This window comes from Lates calcarifer, linkage group LG3, assembly GCF_001640805.2.
Source record: "Lates calcarifer isolate ASB-BC8 linkage group LG3, TLL_Latcal_v3, whole genome shotgun sequence".
Taxonomy (NCBI): domain Eukaryota; kingdom Metazoa; phylum Chordata; class Actinopteri; family Centropomidae; genus Lates; species Lates calcarifer.
This window is the reverse complement of record NC_066835.1, coordinates 13,197,706-13,225,382: the sequence shown is the minus strand read 5'-3', so window position 1 is coordinate 13,225,382 and position 27,677 is coordinate 13,197,706. Positions and strand designations below refer to the sequence as shown.

Genomic DNA, 27,677 nt, shown 5'->3' with positions numbered 1-27,677 from the left:
CTGAGAATTTTTTTTGGGCATGGATGGATAGATGGATAAAATACAAATACTAAGCGATGGAAGGCACACTACAAGTCTCCGCCAGACTTTCAGAATTTAAATAGGAAATGACCAGATTGGGGATTTGATGGTGTGTGGGACAAATGCTCCAATGCAAATTTGCATGCAAACTAACATCAAAGGGCAATCATATTTGGTAATTGAAACAAAAAGTGGGTCACAGAATTCTGAAATAAAGTCGTGATGGGGTTTTGGAGAATGATGAATCAATCCACAAGAAACAAGGGATTGTCTCAGAAGAATAATTGAGCAGCAATTCAAAGGCTTTGAACGCACCACTTACTGAAACACTACTTTTATACTATTTTGTGAATAACACCTTCCCACCCAGACCTGAAAATCTGGTCTTATTTAAAAATGTATAACCAGGGGGACCTGCTTCAATGAGGCGCTATCTGCGGCAACCTACATTTCTGCTGAAAACAAAATCAAAACAGCTTGAGGAAACAAATTATTAACAATAAAACCTTTATTGGACAGAGATCTTAAATTTACTTTTCACATATCCAGGGCACAGGTAGGATTAATGTATGTAAAATTCAACAAAGTGAGAGGCATATGCTCTAGGACTGTTATTAAAGTAATGGTAAAAGGAGGAGCAACAACTGTGATTATGTGAGTGTGACGCAAATTGATACTGGATTACCATGCTGTTACTACAGAGACATAGAGTCCCGGATAACTGTCATAATTTCCACTCATCATCATTATTCAGTATGTCTATAGTCTCTTTTGTCATTTTTCAGATTAATATTATCATCTCAATCATTCAGTGTTTCTTTCTTTGGCACCTTTGTTCCCCCACCTTCAAGTGTGTCCTTACCCTAACATATTATAAATGCTGTGTCCATGTGATCTGCTGTTATCTTTACATGTGCACACTTGAGTCGTAAACAGGAAGAAACTGCAAAGTCAGGCTCGCAAAGCATCTACTGAAGTTGTGTCAGGTCAGGTCATGAATATTTGATTGATGCAATCTGTCAATCTGCCTGTTCCATCTAGTGGCTAAATTTATTTTGTGCAAGCAAATCTGTTCTTAAAACATTTACCAAAGTAAACCAGGTTTGTGTGGATGCGTGTCAACAGTCAATCTGGATCATCTCAGACTCTAATCATTAGAAATGTGGTCAAAACGTCAGGATTACATTAATATAATACTGAAGTGAAAAACACAGACGGACTTGAATGCAGCATTAACTGGTTTGTTTGTTGTATCGAGGAGACTCAGCGGCAGACACTCAAAGTGTCAACTTTTATTGCACAACACCTCAGAGTAAAAGTTAACCCTTTGATATTACTGTCTCTGTTCGACATTCATCTCTGTTCTGATGTGAGTCTTGCACCCATTGTTGTTTATGGTTCACACTCTCCTCCAACCATTCCTAGTGGCATCCCAGGGCCCTGCTTCAAGTTGTTACATCTTATTTATGATGTGTAGACTTTTTCTAGTGTAGAAAAAGTGAAAAACACTTCCTTGCACTAGATGTGCAAAAAAAAAAAAAAAAAAAAAAAAAAAAAATGTTGCTAGAAAAAGCAAGCTAATATACGTTAAATACAGAATAAATATTAACAGCACGAACGCAATATAAACACATTATTTTTATATCAACATTTATTTATTTATTCTATTTATTTTTTAAGTGACGTAATGATTATCAATAAGGACCTTAATTTACCAATGTTCCTTGAATGCAACATAAACGTTGTTGCTCGTTAACGTGATTAACAACAGGTGTAGAAAACTCCTGACCGTGAGATGAAATGAACTCTCAGTTCGGACTGAAACTATCGTAAGTTTTACCTTTAACAAAGAGCTGATTAAACTTAATATTTGTGTTGTCAATAATTTTCATTTTGTGCTTAAAAAGCTGTTAGCTAGCATTTGGTTACTGTCGAAATAAATTGCTATTGCATCTAGCTAATACTTTTAGCAGCCTGCTTGCTGTCTGAATCTGACTGGCTTAACTTAATGTCCTAAATTTTTCCTAAAAAAGGCATATTTCTTGCAGTTTTTTGTGTCTGGAATAACGTGAATTATTTGGTAAATTCTTTTATGTCTGTAGAGTGACAAGCACAGGATAGCATTGGGAAAACCAGCGGGCCTGGAAGCATATTTTGTCAGGTGTCACTGAAGCGGTTGCTTGCTGTTAGAGTTGACTGGGTGTCCCGGGGCAGGTGGAGGAGTTGAAACAGGGGCATCCATCTGTAGACAGGTCAATGAGTGACTGACTGAGGTTACAGGGGAGGGATGTAGGACTCTAGGAAAGGTTAGAGGGCAGAGGGACTGGTCAGGTCCTTGGCTGCATGCTGTCTGTTGCTTTACTCTGGACAAAGAAACATATGGTGCAGTGAAAGCTGAGTGTAATGCTTGTCTTATCCCACTGCCATTTTAATGGTAAGGGTGAGTAGGTTGACCAGCTGTGAATCCTCTCAACTCTTTGGGATAGTATTGAATGGGTGTGGTATAGCAGTGCTGCCGCTCTCTGGATACTCCTATTCCTGTCCTTGTCTACTGTGTCATTAGCTTGATTAGTGAATTTTTGTTTTTTGATAATCTTGAGAACTCAACCAGCCAAAATAAACACATCATAAAATGGTAACGTGGTAATAGCACTGTAAGATCCCTCAGGATTAACTCCCACACATTTGGCGTGACATGCTTTTAAGCTTTGTGTCACACTGTGAAGCTCCCTAAATGAATCAGACAACATAATGTATGTGGCCATGAAAGGGTCAGTCTTAGCACACTGATACTGAAGGTAACTGTATATTTTTCTCTTTCTTGAAACAAGGCATAAGGCATGTTTCATTGCTGCTGTGAACTTGAGAAGGAAGTTCTTGCTAAATTTAGACTTTTGTGACTACCATGACCTTTTCAGACATTTAGAACCACATTCCATTGTTTCTGATTGTAACCTCTGTGACTATGACTTCAGATTAATTTGCTGAAACACATAAAGAGGACAGAGGAGGGAAGACTGCAGAATAGCAGATGAGAAATAGAGGACAGAAGTGGAGAGCTGTCCAGAGGAAGAGGAGGAAAATGAATGAGCAGAGGAAGCCCTGGAAGAAAGGGAAGATCCTCAGGTAACCAATATAGCGGCAGCCAAAGTAGCTTTCCTTGCAATCTATAAAACACTGGAACAAAACACTGTACATGATGCAAATTATTTATAAAACATAGGCATTGTAATGTCCAGCAGCTTGGGCACAATATTTTTATTATAGTCCACTGAAGGTACGCCACAGGAAAGAGGGGGAAGAAGAGGAGTTGTGATTTTTTTTTTTAGGTTAAAAAAAACATGTATGTGTGTTTAGACAAGGATGCACAGCATTTACAGCCTATGATTTTCAAATCCTGCTAACTGATACAAGGTTGTGGCCCTAGCTGGAGCTATTAAGACTGTCTTAGTTTTTGTTGTCAGTGGTTTATTGGAGTTTGCGTGCAGCTTGTGTGTATGTGTTTGTGTGTGTGTATGAATGAAAAACAATTTATGTAAAACTTAAAGATATAATATGTTTACTTTGATCCCATCGGTTTTTGGTCGATTTATGTACTGTGGAAACCAGTCACAGTAGTCATACAGAGCTGAAATCTGTTATGACATGAATTAAAATGCCTAGCAGCCACAGTGTATATCCAGAAGAAAGCAAAACATTTATTGTATGTCACATAAGGTAGTATATGTTACATCAGTTCTGCTTTTTTTGATTTGCCACATACTGGACAGTTTATTCCCTGCTTCCTGTTCCTGACTTGACCCAGTTTGTAGCAGCAGCGCCAATTTTACACCTGGCTAAACCCCCACCCCACCCCCCCAACCACACACACATATACACACACACACACACACAAAGGAGACATGCACAGTGAGCCAAACTTACACAGGCTGCATAAATACACACACACACACGCATACAGAATGACATGCACCTACTGCACACAGAAGGAAAACACACAAACACAAAGGCCATGGGAAACAGCAATGTGTGATTGGTGTGAAAATAAGCAAATATGGTCTTTGATGTTGGGTACACTTTTTCAGCAAGAAAGCAAGAGGTGTATATGTAGATGTATACGTGTGCGTGAGTGAGTGAGCAGTTTGTGGGAGTGTGAACTGAGGTGTGTTTACCCCTGAGGTAGTGGTATTTCATCTCTTCCTGCATCAGTTCTGTCCTGTAGGGGGTAAGAGGTATGTGTGTATATGTGTGTGTGTTTTGGAAGATCCAAATAGCTTTGCTCAGGTTAAAAAGACAGGAAGGAAGAGAAAAAGAACTCTTTTTTTTTCTTTTTGTGTCTTTTCTCCCTACACGCTCCTGTGTATCAGGCTCAGTCCAGCATTCTCCTGCGTCAAAACCAGAATTACTTAAAATCTTCCAGTGCAGAAAACCTGTTTCAGTGATTTTGATGACGAAATTAATCATTTTGTGGCTCAGACACAACAGAGTGCCATATAAGGACAGCACATGACCCTCAGTGCCAAGGTACAGGAAGATGTAGCTGCAATGTTTATCTGCTTGTAGGCAAAGAAAGTAGTTTAAGTAGTTGTGTGCATATATGCATTCCTTATACATACCTCATTAAAAATCCATAGTTAATAGAAAATTGTGAAGACATACATGAACAACAACAGGTAACAGTAGTCCACTTGTGCTCCGCAAATATTAACTTGGAAAAACCAAACAAATGTCGTCTACACAAGTTTCTTTCTGCACCAACTTTTATTTCAGTAAACAACATTTTGGCACAGTAGGTGTCCATCAGGTGCCCAATTTGGTGTAAACGATCACTGCATGAAAACTTGGAGGAGAGAAAATGTTGTGTGGACCTGCTTTGATTTGTGCATAATTACTAAGCCTTGCACAGTGTGCGGGGAAACACTGTGGGTGTGTATTTGTGCTTCAGACAGGGATTCTTTCATTCGAAGTTGCAAAGCTATTTTCAGCCATTTAAGGAATCAGTAATGTCTCTGATGTGAATGCAGTGCTGTGAAAAGGGCACATTAAATTTCTGGCTCTATAGTGGTGGTGTTATGACATCTGAGACTACAAACAGTTTTTCTTAAATATTGTTTTTTTCCTTTTTAGTAGTTTGATAAATACCATTTCTTTTTGCAGCTTTTTGTCTGCTTTTTTATGCCAAAGTTCACAGCGACACAAAAGAGGGAAGACAGAAAGTTCAGTGGAATATCATTTCTTGATGGATTTAGCTCATCCATCTTTACTCCTTTCCCTCAAATTACATAATTTCTCGGTTTCTCACATTTACTTTCTCTCAATCACTGTCTGTATCTCTGAGTTTAAGCTTTCAGTTCATTATCACTCCTGTCTTCATACAGTCACTGATAACATTTCTCTTTCTTACAATCTGTCTCAGTCTTTCTAAGTCTGCCTTTCTCTGGATGAATGTAATTCACTCTTTCATGTCCCTGATTCTTAATGTCTGTCTCTCAACCCCTCTCTGTGTCTCTCTTTTCACAATATTAATTCACACCCCACACTCCCCACCCTGTCTGTTTCTCTCTCAATTCTTCCTATAAATGTTATTAATTCAGTACTGATAACCAGCTCTGTTCTTTTCAGCTCAAACTGGTGCAGATTATAATTATAATCATTACAATAACGTTAACAGTGCTGTACAATATTCAGGAGTCAAATCCCCCGGTGATATATCTCTCTCGAGTCTTTGCAGCTCCTGTTCTTTGTGTCATATTGTGGCCACTGCAGATTATGTCTGCATGCCTTTAATACACCTGGGGCTGGCGTTAATTGATTTTTTTTTCCCGCCTCATATTCAGTGAGTGGTCTGTTCAATCCTGTGAGAGAAAAGGGATGCCATTTCATATCATATGCAATAACATATCCATTATGTTTAATGAATTTAAATACTTACTATCAGTGCTTGATGAAGGCAAAGCTTCAGCCTCAGAAACTGCCATAGGAACACATAATTATTTTTCTTAGCCTAAAGTCATAATAAGTGTAGTACTAGATTGGCCCAGAGATGCTCACTTTTTTCTAATCTTATTATGAAAATATTTTACTTGGAAACATTAAACATGCCTTGACTGAGCAGTCGAAATTGTCTTTATTACAGTATCAGTGAATATTGTTTATACTGTATTGTATGAACCCACCTGATGCGTATGATCCACTTGTTGCAATATTTTGTGAGACTGCTAACTCCTTATTTTCCATTGTCTAATTTCAGTTAGCTATCTGTTGGAAGTGGAACCACTTTGGAAGGACAAAGGCACATACCTACAGTTCTTTGTTCATAAATATTCATAGATTACATAATACGAGCAAGGCATGCACTAACACTTATGGCAGTGGGCACTTGTCGTAAAACCTTTAACTTGTCATTGCAAATCTAAGTGTGGCAATAAACAAGGCAGTGTGTGAATGGTAAGAAGTAATGCTTTCCAAAAACAGAACCAAAAAAACTAAAGCCCAGGCAGGGTCATAATCTATTCAGAGTTTTCTTGGCAACCACAAGATGTACCTTTGCGATTAAAGCACCAACAATTCAGCAATTCTTAGGGCACACTTGCGGCATCAGAACTTCACGAAAACTGCTGTGTGCATCACAGCTTCAGCATTCGTCTAGGTTAAACTGATAGTATGACTTTTGCTTTTCCTCTGCAAATACATGGACTTTGACTGTGTGTTAAACCTGTTGAGTTGTGCATGGCCCTGTTGAGACTCACTTGACCCACTTAGCCTTGGTCATGGCTGAATCATCTTAACCCTGTTTGTTTTGGACAGCAGGCTAATAAGAACCAGGGTGGTAAAACAAGTCAGCCAATATACCTTGGATGACTCTGCTGTCTGGTAATATTGACTGTTCTGTGTGTATATGTGTGTGTCTGCATGTGTTGTGTGTGTGTGAAGTTCCAGTAATCCCAGTGGCTAAGCTGGTAATCCCCTCAAGCTGCCCATTAGCCCCTTGACACATACACATACACAGACACGCGCGCACACTCACGCATACAGGCACTCACACACACACACACACACACACACACATATATAGGCACACACAGTTCCTTCAGGGCAGTCACCCAGGTGTCAGGCAGACTGTTCCTTAGGGAGGGATCACTATGATCAGCCACAGAGCTTGCCCACTGCCCCTGGAGGAAGTAATGGAGACACTGGCTGGCAATACATACAGATTAAAGAGAGCGAGACAAAGGCAGAGGAGAAAAATAGACAAAGGGATGGTGAGAGGGAGGGAAGCCAGATTGGGATAACTGGAGGGGAGAAGAGGAAAGGAAAAAAAACTGGAAAGGGGAATACGTAGGTGGAACAGAGAAGAGGAACGGACAAAGGAAAAAAACAAGTTAAGAGAAAAGGGAAAAGTTATTTTTCTGTTTCTTTCTGCTCACTGGGCTGGCCTCTGCAGTGCATGTTGTTATCCAGAGAATTTGAATCTTTGGGATACTTTCCCACTATTTGGACAAGAACACCAGATTGTGCTGTGGTTGCCTGTTTTTTCTTGCACAGAACACTTTTTTCCCATTTCTGTATATCCCCTGTTGCTGTTTCTGGTTGTTTCTGTTTCTGAAATGGCATCAGCTGATCTGTACAGCAATGTTTTCTTTGAGTTAGCATCCTCAAACCGATGATTCAGCTGAGCCACAAATGGACTTTCTGAAAAACACAGTGCTTTTGTAGATGTGATACCTTTGTTCCTGAAATGCTTTTCCTCCCTCAAGTTGATGTGATAATCAGTGTTTGGACTCTCATGGCTCTTTAAACTAAAAATCTCTTTGAGTTTTAAATGTATGCCTGTTGGTGATGGAAAAAAAGCAGTCTTTGTTATTTCTGTCAAACATACTTTTTATAGGTATGTGACATTTGTTCAGACCACACCATCTTGTTGGAGCCTCATAGCCACCCACCGTCTCTCTGGAGTTTAGTAGTGAACTGTGTGGGCAGGAAGAGACATTCTTCTCTCATTATATGAAGACAAACACACTGAAGCTCTACTATTGTGACTCATTCACTTTGAACACTGAACCCATCACTACTCTACGCTGACGTGGGACGACAGAGGAATCGTTCCCTTTAGTATGTCACATAACACAAACAGCAAGACACACCAACAGTGACTCATTCACACTGTGGGTATGCTGTTTCTGTTTTCTCACACCTCATTGTCTCTACTGCCATGTCTAGACAAATGTTGGAGATGGTGCTCTGACTTGATTCAGTGTTGCTTCCTTTAAACTTCCTTGTCTTAGTGGGTCCATGCTTGCATGCCTGCAATATTCTCTCTCTCATTTTCTTCATATATACATCCACATACATTTCTGCTTTATGTTATGCATATGTGGCTCTATCTTCTTTCTATGTTACAGTGCTGAAGAGTTGTATTGACCAAAGAATCCTTGAGGTCAAATAATGCAGAAATATTTGGCATACTCTGATAAACTTAATCAGACATTATTATACAGGGCTATTCAGGCACTTGATATAGAGTTTTATTCTAACTAAAGTCTCAAGTAAAGTTTACTGCAGGTAATGTCACTTACTGGCATTCATTTAGTCATAGTATGAATAACTTGTGTGTGAGTTTGCAGTATATCAAGAAGTAGACATAGTGTCTGTATCTCTTAGGACACTTAAGACAACCTGTATAATTTTAAGTTCATTTAATTGGCAAGTATGTGGCACTAAAGCCCTGGTTATGCTGTCCTATTTCATTTTATGCTTCTTGTGCCTTAATCATATGCTGTATGTCATGAGATGCTGTCGAGGTAGAATATTGACATAGTTTGTGCAATCCTGTCGGCATGCTGTCCAGTTGATCATTGTACTTTGTAGAATGTATCAACCCACACTGACATGACTAAAAGTTGGGAAACTATAAACCTTCCCTAGAGGCTCAGATTCAGTGCAGATTCAGGTAATTAGCTGTCAGTGACCCTGACTTGCAGTACAATGCTGATCATTGCTTATAATGAAAATTTTGTCCACGGCAGACTAAATAATCTAGTTTTTTTCTTCATATCCTAAAGACAGGAAAAAAGGAACAGTATGTGTGGCTTTGAGAAGTGCTGGGGTCCGTTTTCTTCTAGTGGCCGTTTCGTAGAGGAGACACAAATTATTTGGATCTGCTCATTCAGCATATGTGTGACTGTGGGACTGCTCTTTCTATCTCTGTTCCTCTTAAGGAAGTCAGTTAAATAATGAACATCAATGTGTATTTGTCTAAATATCTTCAGTAAAATCTTGTCCTGATATACAATAAGCAGAGTGAAACTTGTTTAATAATACTCAAATACTCAACTGTATTCATTTAATGTAGCTGTTTGGTTAATTGCTTGGGTTCACACACATAAACATGGCATGTGAACATGTTTAAAGATTACAAGTAAGGATCTAGTAACTCTTTGAATCTCCACCCTGGAGGGAGAATCAGAGAATGGAGCCGAGACAGACAGACATAAGGAGACATAAAGGCCCAGACACAGAGAGAGTGAGAACAATGTGTTTCTCTCTGCTCTATTGCTCCCTCCATTATCCTTCAGGACAGAAATACAAGAATTCAATTAAAAGACCATGTAGTGACCTTAACACACATGCACATGCATGGACACACACAGTGTTGATGTATCAATTAATCACTGTCTGTCACTTGACCATTATAGCCTGTGTATTCTCACTGGACCATGGGGATTATATACTGTGTGTGTGTGTGTGTGTGTGTGTGTGTGGGTGTGTGAAATGTCATTCTGCTCTATAATGACCATTGTTATTCCCATCTCTAAAAAGTTGTTAGCTCCAACAGGCCTTCTAATAGGTCTTTTTTGTGCAATTTTGTCTGTGTGCTTGTGTGTGTATGTGTCCCAGGTCATTAGTATGCAGCACTGTGTACTAGCCTTGTGTTATTAAACATTAAAACTAGATGACAGAATATGGCCTGAGCCCTGGGGCTAAAACTAACATACAAAGACACACTCTGAGAAACGCACATGCACACTGGCAACCTCAAGACATCCACACACAAAATCTCAATGTCCACTGAAAGCTAAAGCCATTTTATAGTTGATTCTTAAAACAGCGATATTGAATGAAGAATGTCATTTATTTTCACACAATAGCAAATTAAAGTCACTGACTCTCGCAGGCTCATTGCTATTGATGTCATGATCTGCACAGGAACTGAAGGAATTCGCTGGCTTTGTGCCAGATAGTCATTTCACTCACCATTTTGTGAGGACAAATTTGACCAGTCTCATTTATTTAGTGTGCTACAGTGCATGCAAATGCTTTTATGCTTTATATTGCATTGTATGTTCAGCAGATTATAGCAATATACACTGTATATACCTGCATGTATTTGCTGTAAATGTTAGTATTATTTAATTCTGTATCAGTGGTTTTTGTAATTATCAAAACCTCTCCCAAAGTCAGACCCAAGATGAACAAGACTATGACGTAAAGAGGGCCCCAGGGTGATTGTGTGGATAGAAGCTATATTTTCTGGCTCATAGCTATAAATCCAACTGTAGAGCAAAGTACATTTGTATATTAAAACTAACAAACACCCCATCTGTCCACAAGCTCAATATATGGTATCAAAGCATGTGGTGAAGTCAGGGCTGAGCAAGAAGCAGAACAGACATATATTAGACATATATATTTTTTCCTCCATTGAACACAGAATTTCCATTTCCATTAAACAACACAAAATCTGGAACATTAGTAAACGCGTATGTTAATTCACTGTCCCTTAAGCCTAAACCTGCAGTTAAGCAGTCTCTGCTCTTCTGATGTTAGCTAGTTAATTTTTATCTGCCACAGTACTAAGCCTATAGTATTTATTTCACCGATGCTAGACATGCTAACTCTCATAGCTGTTGCATACGTTCATTTAGTATTACCTTGAATCTGGCACAGAATGGTGGGTGGTGCTCCCGGTGACACAAAATCAGGTTTTAAGTATTGCCTCCTGACTCAAAATATTCCCTTGGAGGGTTAGGGGGTGTCAACTCATTCTGCCATCAGTGAATACAGGTAGCCTGTTCATAGTTGACTGCATGCACAAACTAGGAGGGGGATGGGTCATGTTAATCTGCGCTGCACACAACCTGAGGGATTCTTTCTGTCTTTGACGAGTCATTTTAATGTGGGAGTAAAACAGCTTATACTGTAGGAACAGTAATGATGGAAAATATTAGTTGCTTGGCTTTTAAACTGTGGTATACCTTGAAACCGGTAACCGGCCCATGCCTACTACAAATAAACAAAAGCTCAGCAGGAATGAAAGCAAAGATCAAGAGAAGAAGCTGAAAAGGAGGGAACATCACAGTTATGTGAAAGATTGACCTCAACCCCTTGCGCATTTTCTATACCCTGTATATTCATATACACAAATCAGCATCAACACTAAAACCGATAACTGGTTGTAATACTGTGGCTGATTGTTGTGTGTTGAAGCTTTTGGCAGATTGCCAAATCTATTCATAAAAAATGTTTTCAGAAAAGTCTTGCATTTTTTGGCATCTTTGCACATCTACTCAGATGTGACCTATTATGTATAAAGCAACTTTAGGTGTGAGAGAGACTTTGTTAGTTTGCTAAACCCTAACTGCACCTTACCTTTTGATTTCCCCCAAGATTACTTGACCCTTATCATTGCTTGAAGGCACAATTTGTTACCCAATTAAAATTTTAGCTCATTTATTTTTAAGAACTGCATTACAACTTGCTGTAACTATAAAATTTTTCTTGTTTTCTGAAAATATAATTGACTTTAATTCTGTTGCCTTACGATATTCACATCCTTTATTTGGCTCATTCTGTTTTATCCAGACTTCACACAAGACATTGTGGAATGTGAGAATGTGCCTTTTGTTGTCTTTGTTTATAATTTGGATTTGTGTTTGTCATAAAAGTTATTTCATATAAACAGGAAAATGGGCCAGAAACCTTCAGGCAACAGGCCATGTTAACATTCAAGCATTCGCTCAGTGCATGCATGTACATCTGAGTGTTTGCCAACATTTGTGCACTGCAAGTATGTGTAGATTTGTTGTGTTTGTGTGTGTGCACCACGTCCACTGTTTGGCTCTGTGACACTGTGTTGTGTGGTCGTTTGTTGCCTCTAACAAGTCAAAGAAGTAGTTATTACTGCAGGCAAGGTTATACACCTCAGTAGAGACACACATACACAAAGGAATACAAGGTTGTTTATTGCAGCGAAACATGAAAAATTGATAAGATAACAGAAGGGGCACTAGCTGACCTCCACAAACTAACATTTCAAAAAAATCTTAATATTATCTTTATTGTCTGTGGTGAACAAGTGTTTCACTGAAAAGAGCTCATTTTCAGTTCACTTTAGCACAGTTTTATTAATCACATTACACATTATTGTTAGAGGGGTAAATTAGACTTGTACCCAAAAAAAAAAGAGTTGAAATGCAGAAAAGGTGTATTTAATACTGTCTTTTTCATTTGTCTGGCAGCCAGTCAAAACTGGATAAGACCGGCCAGCAGTGGTACAAGTCTAGATGACCATTGACGTAGCTTAGATGTCATTATTGATTATCATAAGTTATTTAAAATTTGCCATATACATTTTTAAACCTTGTTAATATTCAAATAACCAAATTTACAACTTGATATTTTCCATGAATTTAAGATTGCACGCATTATTATTGGTATCAGCATTGTTTTTTTGTTCGTTTTGTTTGTTTTTTTGTTTCATTTTTTTAGATTTATTGTCTGCTGCTGTCGACCTACAGTTATGGTTGGCAGCAGTGTGAATATTGTCAATACACTACACTCTAAACATTGTATTATATTTAGTAAGCATTTAAATGTTAAATGTCTGGTAACTGAAGTAAACAACTTCAACAATGCCGTAATTAATTCACAAAAAGGTTTTCTGCATACAGTTTCTGCTTCACTAGAGAATGTGTATCTGCTCTGATGATAGTCTCAGCGTGTGTGTGTGTCTGTGTGTGTGTGTGTGTGTGCATCTCTCATCATATTTCTTCTCCTACATTTTCTTTCTGTCTCTCACCAGCCCATCTCATCCTCTCTTTCCTTCTTGTCCTCCGTCATCCATATATCTCTCTAACGACTGTCCCTTTAAGGTTCTGTCAGCCCTGACACCTCCCCTTTAAATGCCAACAGACACATGCAATCTGTCTCTACCTATCTACAAAAAACAGCACACACAACATTTGTGTGTGTTCCACATTAATGTGTGTGTCCCTTCCAGTACATGTATTTATGTGTTTGTTTGCCCCTTTCTGTGTATGCATGTCAGGTTTAATAGTAAGTGATGGGATAGCCAGCAGCCTAAACAAGCTTTAGCTCAGGGGGGCAGCACTCACTATCTATCTAACTGCCTGGGAGAGAGAAAGACAGAGAGACAGAGGGATGGTGGGAGGGGGTAAGGAGGCACACAACATTTATCATTTAATGGTGGAAGCAACAACTCCTTTTTCAACAATGGAAGGATACTGTTCACTGTCGCCGTTAAAAGTCTCATGAGAAAACCATGTATGTTCAACAAAAGCTCCAAAACAGTCCATATATGTACTGGCCTGTGTGTCTGCTAGTGTCTCATTGTGTCTGTTGTGTCTGTCTGTGTCTGACATGACTGTTTTTCATCCCTTTTTAAAGCAGAATATGATGAAGTACAAATATGAAGAAGCTAAGTAATTACTAAAGTAGTAATTTACAGATTTCTTTGCATGTGTAATATAGTGTAGGTAAAGCGAAGTAAGGGCAAAGTATTCTTCTGTCCTATTTGCTACATAGGTATGTGAAATACCGTTTAAACACAGAGCTTCAAATTATGTCAGATAAGTGTTTCCATTAGATAAGTTTAAATGAATGGTGACATTAAGGCAATAATAAAGGAGAAAAAACAGTGCCACAGGATTTACCAAAGATTCTTAATGTTATCAAACCTTTTTATCACACAATATACAAACATACACTATACAAACAAAAAATGGTGTAAATCTGCAAAATCTACACATAAAGAACCCTAGAGGAAGAATTATTCCACTCTGCAATTATGGATCGGGTCTTAAATGTACGTCAGTTCATGTTAGACTGAGTCTCTACATGTTTGTCTTGGAACCTCTGGGGCTGACAGAGAGGTTAATCCACTATTCAACCCCAGTCAGAGTGTCTCTCCTTGGGGGTGCAGAGAGAGCGGCAGTGGTCCCTGTCACCTCCAAAGCTCTGGGATGAGAACTCCCCACCCCCTCCTCCACGATGCACCACAAAACGGCTTATCGTCCCTGAGCACCACAGCAATGATCAGTTGGATTGGAAGGAATGGATGTTTGCACTGCTGGGTGCCAATAAGTGTGACAAAGAGTGACAGGCACACACATATGGTTTGCCACATGTGCAAGAGCATTTAAATGCACACTGCTGACATATGGAAAGATAAAAGGAGGACCTCCAAATGCAGGATGATGCACACTTTTTATATTTTATAAACACACACTGACACACATGCACATTGACACGTGTGCACACAAACCCACAGACAAAACCTTGCTAGCAGCACTGGATGCTATCTGTTGGAAGGAAATTGGTTTTCTCTCATTCTGACTTTCAGTCCAGTGTCACTGAGAGTGTGTCCATGTGCATTCAAGCATATGTGTATGAGGATTGACGAGGTTTACTCTGCCTTTTTGTGAATCAATCTGCGTGGGTTCATCTTTTGTGTGTTTTCAGAGGTCACTGAATCAGAATATTTATTCTTTGATTCAGTGTCGTAGCTAAATATTTACCTTTTCCTCGACTGATATTTTCAATTGTCAGGGCCTTAGAGTAGCTACAGTGAATAAGTAGTCAGTTTCACACCGATTTCCTCTCGCTCTCTTCAGGGTGTATTAAGTGTTTTATTCAGCTTATCATATATTTTAGAGACTTAGAGACCAAACATCTCTTTCTATATTTTGCTCACTCTTTCACTCCTTCTCTCTCACTCTCTCTATGTGATGAATTGAGCCAGCCAATGAGTGGGGTGTAAGGGTGACCTGGCCAGGGGGCCCATGTGTGTTTGTGTGTATTTGGTTGTGTGTGCCTCTGAATTAACGTGAGTGTGACTAATTTAATGGATAGCATGCCACCATGGTCAAGGACCCCCCTACACACATGCAAACACACACACACATACACACACACATACACACATACAATTACACCGGCACACTGAAATACACACTGAGTTCAGGGTGGGTAGCAAATGACTGATTTACAAGACACACCAGTGACTATTGACCACATGTACTGTAACCTGAAAAATGACTGTGTGTGTATGTGTCTCTCTCTCTCTCTCTCTGTGTGTGTGTGTGTGTGTGTGTGTGTGTGTCAGTCACTCAGGCTAGTGTTGTTAATCAATCACTCAGTACAGACCCTGAACTTTGGACATGACTAGAGGAAATAAATCTACTGGACATGGAGTGGGAGAGAGGGAAAGAGGAGAAAAGGAGAGGAGAGATGACAGCTTTTTTTAACATATTTTTTTTTATTTTGCTTTGAATATTTAATTAACGTTGCAATACCTTTAATATTTAGCTCAGCTTATACATATTAATGGAGTAAATTAATGTAGAGTTGAATTTGGAGGACTGATCTGCTTTTTTTCTTTGAATTTCTTAATTTCACTGTAATTACCTTAATAAGTCCCTTTGAGTAAACAGAGAGAATAGTGCTGCAGCTATCACACATGTAGCTCCTTCCATTATGGTGTTGCAAATTAAATCAATTAACTAAATATTATATTTTAGATAATCAGATGTTCTTCTTAAGATGTTTTAGTAAATTGTGATGACTTTCACTTTTATCAATTTAAGTGTAATTAAATTTCCAACCTTAGTTGTAGATCCATTTTCTAAGTGTGAAATAGCTCTTTAAAGAAGTTAAGGACACATAAAATATCTATAATTTGGAGAATGCACATCATCCTCCTAATCCTGTGAGCTAAGTGCATTTTCATTTGATATTTGATCTAGTTATTTGTCTACTGTTGAACACAAATGCAATGCTTACAAAGTGACACATAAAAAAGCACACATATGTAAGATCAAGATAAAGATTCTACATTTTAAACTACTATTTCACCTTATATTACTTCTGCTCTCAAGGTTTTAAGGCAGTGAAAACAACTTTGGGACACCTGTGTGTCTTCAGTTAGACAACTGCCCTCAATCAACTGGTACAAAATTGGAAATTGGTCTCCAGATGAGACATGGGAGGCATACATGCTCAACCTAGAGTCAAAAACTGCCCAGCCAGTCTGAAAAATTAACTGAAATAAACTGATGGTTTTTAGTATTTGAGTGTACACATATGCGCACGTGTGTGTGTGCACATGAAAGAGAGAGACTTTGTCAGATGATCACATGAATATTAACTAGAAACTACATGATGAAACAACACTGAAATAAGAGAAACTGATGTTCAAGAAATATAGTAAATACACCATTCAGACTACTAAATAACAATATTGGATTGTGTGTGGGGTTTGATTAAACACAGTCTGCGTCGCTGTCAAATGGATCAAATGTAGCAGGTTTCATTTCAGAATAAATTGCCTTTTAAAAGAATGTATGGATTTCAGAGAGGGTGTCATTTAAAATAAGTTAAGAGTGTGATATCCAGAACATTCGTGAAATTGAGCGCCCTAGTGAGAAGTCCCCCATGAAATTTAAAGTATTCTACTTTGTTTTTATCTTTATGTGACTAGCATAACAAGTCATAGTATTAAAATATGGCACAGTGTCATTGGTATATGGATATCTTCTAAATTTTCAGAGGTCAGAAGAAAATGCGGTGAATGAATAACACAAGCATGGTGCCACAGCAAGACATGTTAACGTGTCTTAACTAACAGATTAGCTAAATACTTTAGAATAGATACAATTGATATTTCCTACTATCTAGTCCTCTATTATCTATACTGTTTAGGCTTAAGGGTCATGGGGGGCTTGAATCAATCCCAGCCAACATTGGGCGAGAGGCGGGATACTCCCTCGATAGATTGCCAGTTTGGGCTGACGTATAGAGACAAACAACATTTACACTCACATTCACACCTCTGGGCAATTTAGAGTGAAATTGATATTTGTCTTTTACATGAGACCATGTAAAAAATTACTCATAATTGCTCCCAAATGTAGTTGAAGATCTAATTTCTGCCAGCATTAAACAGGTGAAATTATAATCATTCATTAATCATCAGTAGAATTACATCAAAACACCTGTCTACCGCTCCTTCTCCTCTGTCAGCAGTGAATGTTTGCAATCATAAGGTTCAGCCATTAGCAAAAACATCACATCATTTTGGAAAAATCTTTTTAAGGTATTATACAGTATTTGTTTTGTCACGTATCTGCAAAATTAATTATTGTGCATCACTATAATTATGGACAAAAGATGCAAGAATAGAGGCCAAAACCCAAATAGTTGTATCATTTTAAATATGGAAAACTCTGGAGGCTTTGGTTTTCTTTTGTTTACATTTAAGACAAAATTATATAATACACACAGACTGATATGTGCTCTGGGGGGGAAGACAAGCAGAGAAGGGTATGAGGAGATGCCGTGGTCAGAGGGGCTTTATTGGTGTACATGTCAAAAGCTGCTTGCCTCACGGGAAGGAGAAAAGGGTGGAAAGATAGTAAATGGCCAGGAAATTGACACAGTTACCCGTCTCCCAATGGAAGGAGTTAGGGAGGCAGAGAGGAAGAGAGGGAGGGAAGCAGAGGGAAAGATAGATGGATGAACATGGAGAGAGATTGGAGGAATAGGAGGTTCAGAGTATTTTGGTTCGTGGGGTCAGGCCAGGGGTCAGTATCAACTCAATAAAAAACACACAAACTAAAATACACACCAACCCACACACCACAGATGTACACACTTTCTTTAGCTCACAGACAGATGTGCCCAGTGGTCTCCCTCTACTGCTACTTTGGTGGTTAGGGACTGGTAGCTACACATACTGACACAAGCTGAGGGAAAATAAACAGCCTTTAACTTAAAGACTTTAATACTGAGCTCCTATCCCCATTACTTCTTATGAGAAAAAGATGCTAACTTGCTTCCAATTCTTTATTCTATGACCCTATGACTCAAGCCTCAATGTAGGGGACATCAACTGACATTAAGTCGCTGGACAATAGATATTCTGTATCTGTGTGATACATAAATGTGTTGTAAGCTACTTTAGAAAGTGTATTATATTATACCAGCAGCATTGCTTAGCAGCCTGGCCAACCAAAAATGTAATTTAAATGTCAGTCTGTTCATGACAGCCATATACTTGACGTCTTAAGTCAGATATGTTTTCTGTGGTAGTTATCTGTGTGGTGAGCTTCAGCAGTGCATTTCATTTATTATTTGACTCCTCTTTGTTACTTGGCTCAATATTGTAATAGTGAGTGCACTGGGAATGTGAGGACATTTTTCTTCCTTACAGTGAATAAAAGCTTTTTCTAGATTTAATGTATAGAGCTATTTGTATTTAGGTGAAGGTGATGGCTTACCATTAAGGTTGTAACAAGCCCATAGGGACTAATTACATACCTCCGTATAGTATGGTCTAATCAACGTGTGTGCTTGCATATTTTTATGTCTTTTTATCCAGTTACCAATCTACATATTAGTCAGGAACAGCCACATTTTGAAATTATTTAAAAGGTTTTGTTTGATTTGTTACACACAATTGATGTCCCAAGGGATGGCTCCTTAGCCAGGATGCAGCGCTCAGATCGGGCAGAGGTTTAGCATTTTCTTCATGGTTAGTTTGAACAATACAATACAAACCCAGCCTACTCCAACCAGCCCAAACCAGATTAGGTTAGTTTGGTGCCAACACTGTTACTGCTGACCAGCCTTTTGTGGGTAGCAGTTTTACCATAGACAGATGAATATCTATCTCAAGCATATGTGAAGGTGTGTGTGTAGGTCCCTATCAGATGATTCACTGATGTTATTAAATGATGCATTTCACATTAGATATGATTTAATCTAAAAAATAATTTGTCAACACCGCACAAAACCCTAAGTGTATACTACTTCTCTTTCTCTATCCATCCCTCTTTCTTGTATTATATTTTTACAGTTTATCTCATCAACCCTGTCTCGTCTTTAATGGCAGTAAAAATAATGAAAAATCTCTTTTCCCTGTTGGCAATAAAGAGACCATCAGATACAAGTGAGGGAGAGAGAGAGACAGAAAGAGAAACAGAGGGAAGGGGTCTGACAGTCGCATTAGCCAGACTCCATGGCAGTTTTTTCCTTAATTTTTTTTTTTTTTTTTAGAAAATAAAGAGAATGGTGTACCTTTATTTGTGTTTGTGAGTGTGTGTTTGTGTGTCACCCTTTATGTTTGTATATGTGTGTGAGACAGTGGAGAAAGCACTCTGCTGATATTAGCTAGTTCTTCATTCACTTGCTAATATGATTTCACTCAATACACCACACACATACATACACATGCAGTACAGATCTACACACACACACACACACACACACACACACACACTCCCATACTCCCATAGGAATAGAGCCTGAATGTCAGAAACCCTCTGTTCCATCTGTCTTTCACTTTCTGTAAAAGATTTTTGGTTTTGCCTCATAAATCTCAAAACACATAAATCCCAAGATAAATTGTTACACAGGAAATTGAGTATACTGGGTGTGTGTGTGTTTGTGTGTGCTTATGTGTTGAAAGTTTGAGTGAAGCATTACAAATAAGATATTGGAGAGGAAGCAGGAGAGAAAGGGGATGGCTCAAGGTTTATTTACATAACATGATATTTCCTTTTTTTTTAATGCCGGCTGCATTTTTATCAAGAAGCACCTCACAGTGCCATGACTGCACACCCTGTCTCAATGGGATCTTTCATTTTCTTTAATTTCACTGGTGAATACATATTGGAACAACATATCTTGCTGAGCTGAAATATGAAATGTATGTCAAGCACACACACTGGCAGAACATGCAACTGAGAACATTTTGAAAAAAGAAGATGGAAGTGTGTGGGGGTGTGGCCAACTTTTTCAGTTTTGATACCTAGAGGCAGAAGTGTCACCATGGTGCTAAAAAATCTTTGAAACAAGATGAATAGTGATAAAAGGGGGAGTGTGTTATCAGTAGGAGGCAATGGGGCAGGCTTTAGTCGAGCCAAACTCTCTGGAAATGGCAGCTTAAGTGACACAGAAATTACAGTGAAATTAGCCATTTTTCCCCTGTCACATTAAAGTAACAGGAGGCAGTGTCAACACATATGATGATACAGAAGGTGCAACATGCTGTTGTTACCACTGAATGGTATTTGTGACTGAGAGAGAGCAGTGGTATGTATGGGTGAAGGAGCAGCATGAGCCAGTGCCCATGGAGACAAGCAAAACTTGTGTTAGTTGGTGGATAGTTAGTAGATAGCCAAACCATAATTAAACTAATTGTAATTAAACAAAAAATTCTTCTTCTTCTGACATTATCAAACAGATTTAAGTGCTTCTGGACTGGAGTGGGGACAACCCTGAGTTGCATGTATACAGGAAACAGAAGACAGATGCAATTGGATTTGTGATCTGAGTAATGGAGATACACATATGCAGTTAAGTGTATGCAAAAGTGCATCAAATTAAATCTGGGCTTTATCTGTATCTGTATAAGTAAAACTGGGCTTAACACATAAAAACTAAAACAAACCATTACGAGTGTGTTGCCCATGGCACACACTTTGTCACACTTTGCATTCATGTTCTAGGAGGCAGCACCACATTTGCCCCATGTCAAGATGTGTCAGAGTAGAATGCAGTTATAGCTGTGCATTTCTGCTGCAATTACAGGCACTGCAGTAAAAAAGTGTTGACTTTATTTTGTCTGTTGCCTATGTTCTGTTGCTTACCACAGTGATTAAAATGCTAGAATCCAGTTAGTCGTATTTGGCAGTAGTTATAACATGCCTCTCTGCTTGTCAGACCTTGAAAGTTTATGCCACTTTTCAATTTTGAAGCAATGCCACCTCTGACTACAGTGTTTCTACTGTGAAAGAGCACAGTTTGGTACAACTAAACAGCCAACACATTTGGGCTGCACACCATGTGCCACTTTTTTGACATTGTTTTTCTGTCACCAAAATGCTATGTCTAGATAGTCTAATAATAATTTCATTAATACTACTGCCAAATCTTTGTGCTTTACTACATCTTTCTGTACAAATTATTTCCTTTTGTTTCTGCTTTCAGGTTTGTGAAATTGCAGAATTGTTATACATTGGTACACCCATATAGCATTGTGTTTCAGTGCTATATGTTTTACAGGAACACAGCTGTAAAGTTTGCATGTGAATGTACAGAAGTCATTTCCTATTGAGGTTACGCAGAGTGACAAACTGTGCTTCATTGCACACACTTCATGCTATTGTGTTTGCTGTATGTTGGTCTCAGCAGTGGAAATATTGTACATGGGAGATAACAGATGGGAAGGGGAAATAAGGTCAAGAAATGAAATCATACAAAGAAGAGCAAATAGTCAGAAGATAAAGGAGAAGGAAAGATTAAAAGAGTGAAAATGAGATGAAAGAATGACCAAAAATAGAAAAGCAGCAAAGACAGAAATACAGACAAGATATAGATTAGGAATAGGATGGGAGATTAACGAGATGGTTGGGGGCTTTTAAGAAACTTTGAGTGGTATTGGACTAGATGAGACAGAACGAAGAAATAGAAAAGGAGCAAATCAGTTGAGATGCAAGACTCAAGATGCGAGGAAGAGCCAACTGAAAGAGACAGAGGAAACTGAAAACAAGGGAAAGCAAATTGACAGGAGAGATGGAAGCACACAAGAAAGGGTGAAGCACAGTTTAGATGAACAGAAAGGTGAATGGACAATAATTACACTAAAGTGCATGTATGGGGGGGGGGAACAAATTCAAGTTAGCAACTGAAGAAAAGTAAGAGGAGGGATGGGAGATGGCAAACGAGAGGAAAGCTGGAAAAATACAAAGAGAAGAGGTGAGACAGAGGGCAGACAATGAATACAACATGAATAGGAGGAGGTGACAGGGTGAAAGAAATTAGGAGGAGATGAAAAGATGAGAGGAGAGGTAAAAAACCAGATCTGTAATGGAGGATAAAAGCAATGTAGAAAAAGATGAAAGAAGGGCTGAGAGGAAGAATAGATAGAGGGCTGAGAGAGGGCAGGTTCTTAAAGAAACTGCAGTTGTTTTTGCTGATAAAAAGCTTAGTAAATTAAAACGTGGAGACAGAAAGAAAGATGAGAGGGCAGATTGAGAAGAGAGATGAGCACAAGGATGGGGAAGTTGCTGCACCGTGTGAATGTTTTAAAATATTTTAGGAACACTTTATCATAACTGGAAATGCATGTTATGCTAAAATCTCAATTCTAAGATTTCACTGTTTGTAAAAGGTAGAGGTCACAGACAGACACCATTTCTCTTTCAGCAACATTGCACTGAGAGATTATTTTTTAACAACTCAGGTACAAATGTTGCTAGGATAACACAGTGTCAAGTAGATTCTGACATTCCTCAAGTGTCTTATTTGTATTATGAAAGACTAGGTAGGAAGCATGATGAGTGAGTAAGAAGGTAAACACTTAAGGAGCAGCAAAGTTAAAATGAAATGTATGTTTTCCCATGTTGAAATGTATTACAAACTGCACTCTGACTCGGAGGGGAGAGGGAAGAGAAAAAAAGGTGGACGGATGCCAGAGGGGGAAGGGGATGTAGGGTAAGTGATTAAAGTGAAAGTAGGCAGAAAAGAAAGGTGATGAAGAAAAAAAGGAAGGAAACTGATCCAAGATGGAGAGTTATAAGGAAAATTATGGGACACAGGTGAAAAGGAAATGATGCAAGGCAAAAATAAGGGTGATGGGGAAGTTTAAAAAAGGGTAGCTGTATGAATGCCAGGCAAAAGGGAGGGTGGAGAGATGAGAAGAACCTAAAAGGAAAGAGCAAGAGAGATTTAGGTGGATAAATGCCACTGAGAGAAGAGCAGAGAGGAAGACAGAGAAAGGGGGGAGGAAGCATGTAAGGGCAGTGGAAGTAAAGAGAGAAGAAAAGGGGGAGTCAGGTGGCTTAATGGTGGGGGAAAGGATGGCACGGTATGAGTGGATTGAGGGAAAAGAAAGAGAAGGGGGAGAGATGAAAGAGGGTGGAAGGGAAAGGAAGGAAGGAGGAAGGTGAAATAAAAGGAAGAATGGTTGCTGCAGGATAAGAAAAAATGTGTCGCAGTGGCAGCAAGAAGGTTTGGCTCTTTTCCATGTCTGAAAAACAGCTGGCCTTCCATTCCTCCCTCGCTCTTCCTCCTCATCTAATTCAAAGAATCTAAAAGCTGACGGCACACCTGGGCTGTTGTGTGTAAGCTTCTTTTTGGAGGACAAACTCAAACATGTGGAGTGCAGATTAAAGGCTGCCTTGCAGAACTACATGACCCCTGTTTTATTGTTTACCTATCTGCACACAAACCCATTTCTGTGTAATTGGTCAGCAAGGCTCAGTTTTTTGTTGGTACGCTTTGATCTTGGGGCTTGATTTATTTAAAAGCCCCTATTGACTTGAGGGTTTTAGTGCAGCCCCTCTTTATATTTCCAAATAATGGAAAATTGTTTGTGTTCTGCCTCGGATGCTCTATGCCAGGTAGGGGTACTGGGAAGAGCAAACATCCAAGAAAGTGGTGTAATCAAATTGGCAAAGTATAAATAGTAAGAGAAAATACTGGAAGTCATTAAGTAGCTCATGTAACAAGTGTCAACTGTTTTCTTCAAAGTGCAGCACATGTATTTTTTGTATTAAACTAATATAACTAATATAAAACAGAGACTGTTAATATGTTAACATGTTAAAGTTAATGTTTCATTGTATCAGAGTGTTATGCTTGCTCTTTTTTCTTTAATTGATTAATTTGTCTGACGCTATTTTTAACACATCAATATGCTAATTTCTTTGTGACTGTAGGTTAACAAGCTGTAAGGCCTTTTCTGTAGTCAACAATAGAGGAGGGGGGTGTTGTTTTCCTGAATATTAAATGTGTCTGGTAATTTGTTGATAATGTCAACACGTTCCTCTCTGTGTTTCTACAGGCTAACAGGTTTCCAGGTTCCTCCTCCGGTCACCAGTACAGGAAACGTCTTCTCTCTGAGGTTGACCAGTGACTTTGCTGTCTCTGCACATGGCTTCAAACTCAACTATGAAGGTCAGAAAGCATCTGCATGTATTTGTTTGTGGAAGCTGGTTTGTGATCATGTGCCGGATCATGGACTATGCCTCAATGCTGACCTCTATAGTTCAAAAAAATGAACAGGGTATTGAACAACCACTGTGACTACTATTAAATGTCAGGTAAAGTTCCAAAGCTCACACAGGACTGTGGCCATGAGTCATGTAAGAGAGAAGGGCATTCAGAAAACAAAAACTCACGTTGACTGACCACTTGTTTTTGAATGCAGAGTTAATCAAGCAGGAGCTCTGTGTGTTGTCTACTATAGGCAACCCTGGTTGATTTTTGAAAGACACTTATACTTAGAAAAAGCAAAAATGCCACACAAAGAACCTTTTTAATATAAGGTTACATGTTATTTTGTATAGTGTGACTGTAGAGTACCTGACTTCTATTCAGTTCAATTCCTTTGAGGGGGTCATTCAGATTCTGAGAGTTTTCAAGGAGAAATGCCATGTTCTGAACTTAATCCACATTTTTTTGACTCATTTCCTCCCAGCACAGGAAAGGACTCACTAATGGGTGACAAGTTCATTCCTTTTCAAAAAGGGTGGCTGTCAAACTCACCATATTGAGAGAGAGAGAGAGAGAGAGAGAGAGAGAGAGAGAGAGAGAGAAAGGAAAGGTTGATACAAAAAGAGAGCACACTGAAGGTTCTATATTATAGATGTACTGGGACAGGAACAAAGACATTTTGTGTTGAGTTTTATGTCACAGTACACCAATCTACAAGATTTTGTGGTTCATTAAACTGATCAAATTTGACTTACCAAAAACAATTGTTTGGGCACTAAAAATATTTAACTAACATAATAATACAGCCAGACCTTTTCTTTCTCATCAGGATTTAGTAAACATTTAAAATACATGCCACTGGGGTATTTTTTTTCTTGACAACATAAAAAATTGTTTATGTAGAATAACCATGTTATATTAGATTTTTAAACATTTTAACAAAGAAAAAAATGTTGGGGTTGGTTCCAGAGGGAACATGGCCCATTCCAAGGTTAGTTCAAGCCTCCCCTTTCACCCTCTTCCTTTAGGGCCTGAGTAAACAGCACGATACCATTTTACAAAGAGGAGATATGGATGGTTGAGGTGATGGTTAAAATTAGAAATCACTATGCATCAGCACCATGTCCTGTGTGAATTAAAGATTTCAGATTAGATTTAGATAAGAAAAACTTTGATGTCCTCAACGAGGCAGTTAGTTCTGGAGCATAAACCAGACGAGGATAAAACTGTCTTCTGAAGGCACACACGACACTGAGAAACCAACAAAACAAATAAGTACACACTTACCTAGTTCTTTACTTTTCACTGAACAGATCTTTTAGATGTCAACAGCTGTCAAGATGACAGTGCTATAAGACCTACACATTTCAAGAATATGATTTTCATTTAGGCATTCATTTAGGCCGTAGATAATACACATTTACTGGTGACAGAAGCCTTTTTCACAGAAAACATTTTGCCATGAAGAGCACAGGAGTAAATAATGAAATTAATGAGGAATTCCATTTAGCTGTTTTGGAACAGAGCTCAGCCATCTTTAATGTTATTAACAACACCTGTGGTTCTTCTGCTTACAAGTCAAAATGTTTGCTGTGAAAAAAGGTGTACTGGAAAGGACTATAGCTGGTGTAATGTTATCATGTAAATTGAACGTATGTTTGTTCAGTAACGTGCACACACACACACCACACACACACACCACACACACACACACACAGTGTTTGCCACATCTGGTTGCTGCTGAAAATTATACACTGATTAACTGTGTAAGTTGGCTGGTTGGTGGGTGTTCATCTTGTTGATATGTGTGTGGTGCGCTGCATAATGACAGTATCACTGATTGCAAAGTGCCTTGGTTTAAGTCTGCACACATGCTGTGTCTGGGTTTGTGTGTGTTTGTGGCTGTTTTTGCTGCTTGTATGTCCAAGCAGTTGTCCCAGATTTATTCACTGGCACAAGTTTCTACTTGCTACTTGGCCCATGTTCATTCTGTGTGATTGTGTGTGTGTGTGTGTGTGTGTGACATAGAAAGAGTTTGCTCTCAGTGAGAGCTTCCAAGGGACTTAACTGAAGAGCCCCTGCTGCTGATACATTCAGCTGTTTGACTTACTCTGTGTGTGTGTGAGGGAGAGGGGGAGTCAGTGATACAGAGAGGCAGACCATACTTGGCATTTGCAAAAATGCAACATTATGCTGATGATCTGTCTGTCTTTCTATATTCAGCAGCTTGTACTGTCCACAACATACAGCTTGGCTGTAAATTTACACAGTGAGGAGAGGATTTTCTCAGAAGGAATGATCCACCCTAGTTTGGACAATTTTGGCAAGTCATCCTTAGTCCATGTAATCCTTTTGCCTAATCTGCTATTGGAGCCATTTTGGGTTTTAGATTTTCGCAGCTATTGCCTCAGCATTGTAAACACGACATTTTTAAAAGGGGAATGAGAAAAAATACCTGCTCAAGTGATGTTGCTGTTACCAAGCACAACTAATATTTTCAGTAAAATTGCTAAAATTTTGAGCCACTAGAAATGCCAGAAAAGACTGGTTAGAACACAGGTCTCTCTTTGTGTGAGCGTCTCTGACACACCCACATTACTGATGCATACTCAATAACTGTCTATCTGACCTCTGACTGAGTTGTGATAGTTTGTGGATTAGAAAATATCTAAAAGTTTTAACAACAAGAATGAGATAACATAAATGCTTATTAATATCAGATTTGAATAGAGGGGCCCTGAAGATGTCATTACCAAGATACCAAATACAGACCACACAGATGGAAATGGGATCTAAGAGCTTGACTATTACTCCCATGTGTGATTCCAGCTTTGATCCTGCAGTTTTATTTATTTCTCAAAGAAAGAATTTCTTAATACAAATTAATTCATTAGCTATAAGAAGATTCATGTGAGCAAAACACTTAAACAATGATTTATACTTTACAAGGTGTAGTAAAGTGGAACATGAGAACAACAGTGATGTGAAGTGATGGCTGTGTGAGCCAAGATAAAACTCTGGACTTACCAATAGATGCATGCTCCAGCCCTCACCCTTGGTTGTGAGCTTTGGGTAGAGACTGAAAGAATGTGATCTTGACCAAACTGAGTATTCTTTACAGCATGACTGGGCTCATTCATAGGGAGAGGGTGGTAAGCTGAGAGATTTGGAGCTTGGAATAGAACCCCAGGACGCCTTGCTATGGAGATATTCCATACACATCAAACTATGGGGAGACCCAGGGGCAGACCCAGAAGATGCTGGAGGGCTTTTATATCCCACCTGGTCTGGGAATGCCTGGGGACTCGTGCCTCGGGAGCCCAGGAGGAGCTTAAGGATGTGAATGGGTAGAGGGAAGC

General features: G+C 38.9%; 1 protein-coding gene across 1 annotated transcript in view; it reads left to right on the top strand.

The window, feature by feature from the left end:
* Nucleotides 1–27,677, top strand: part of LOC108898204 (CUB and sushi domain-containing protein 3-like) — a 311,569-nt gene that overhangs the window by 79,955 nt on the left and 203,937 nt on the right. Inside the window, 1 exon segment of the mRNA XM_018698119.2 lies at nt 24,167–24,279. Within this exon segment, the coding sequence (XP_018553635.2) occupies nt 24,167–24,279 (113 nt within the window).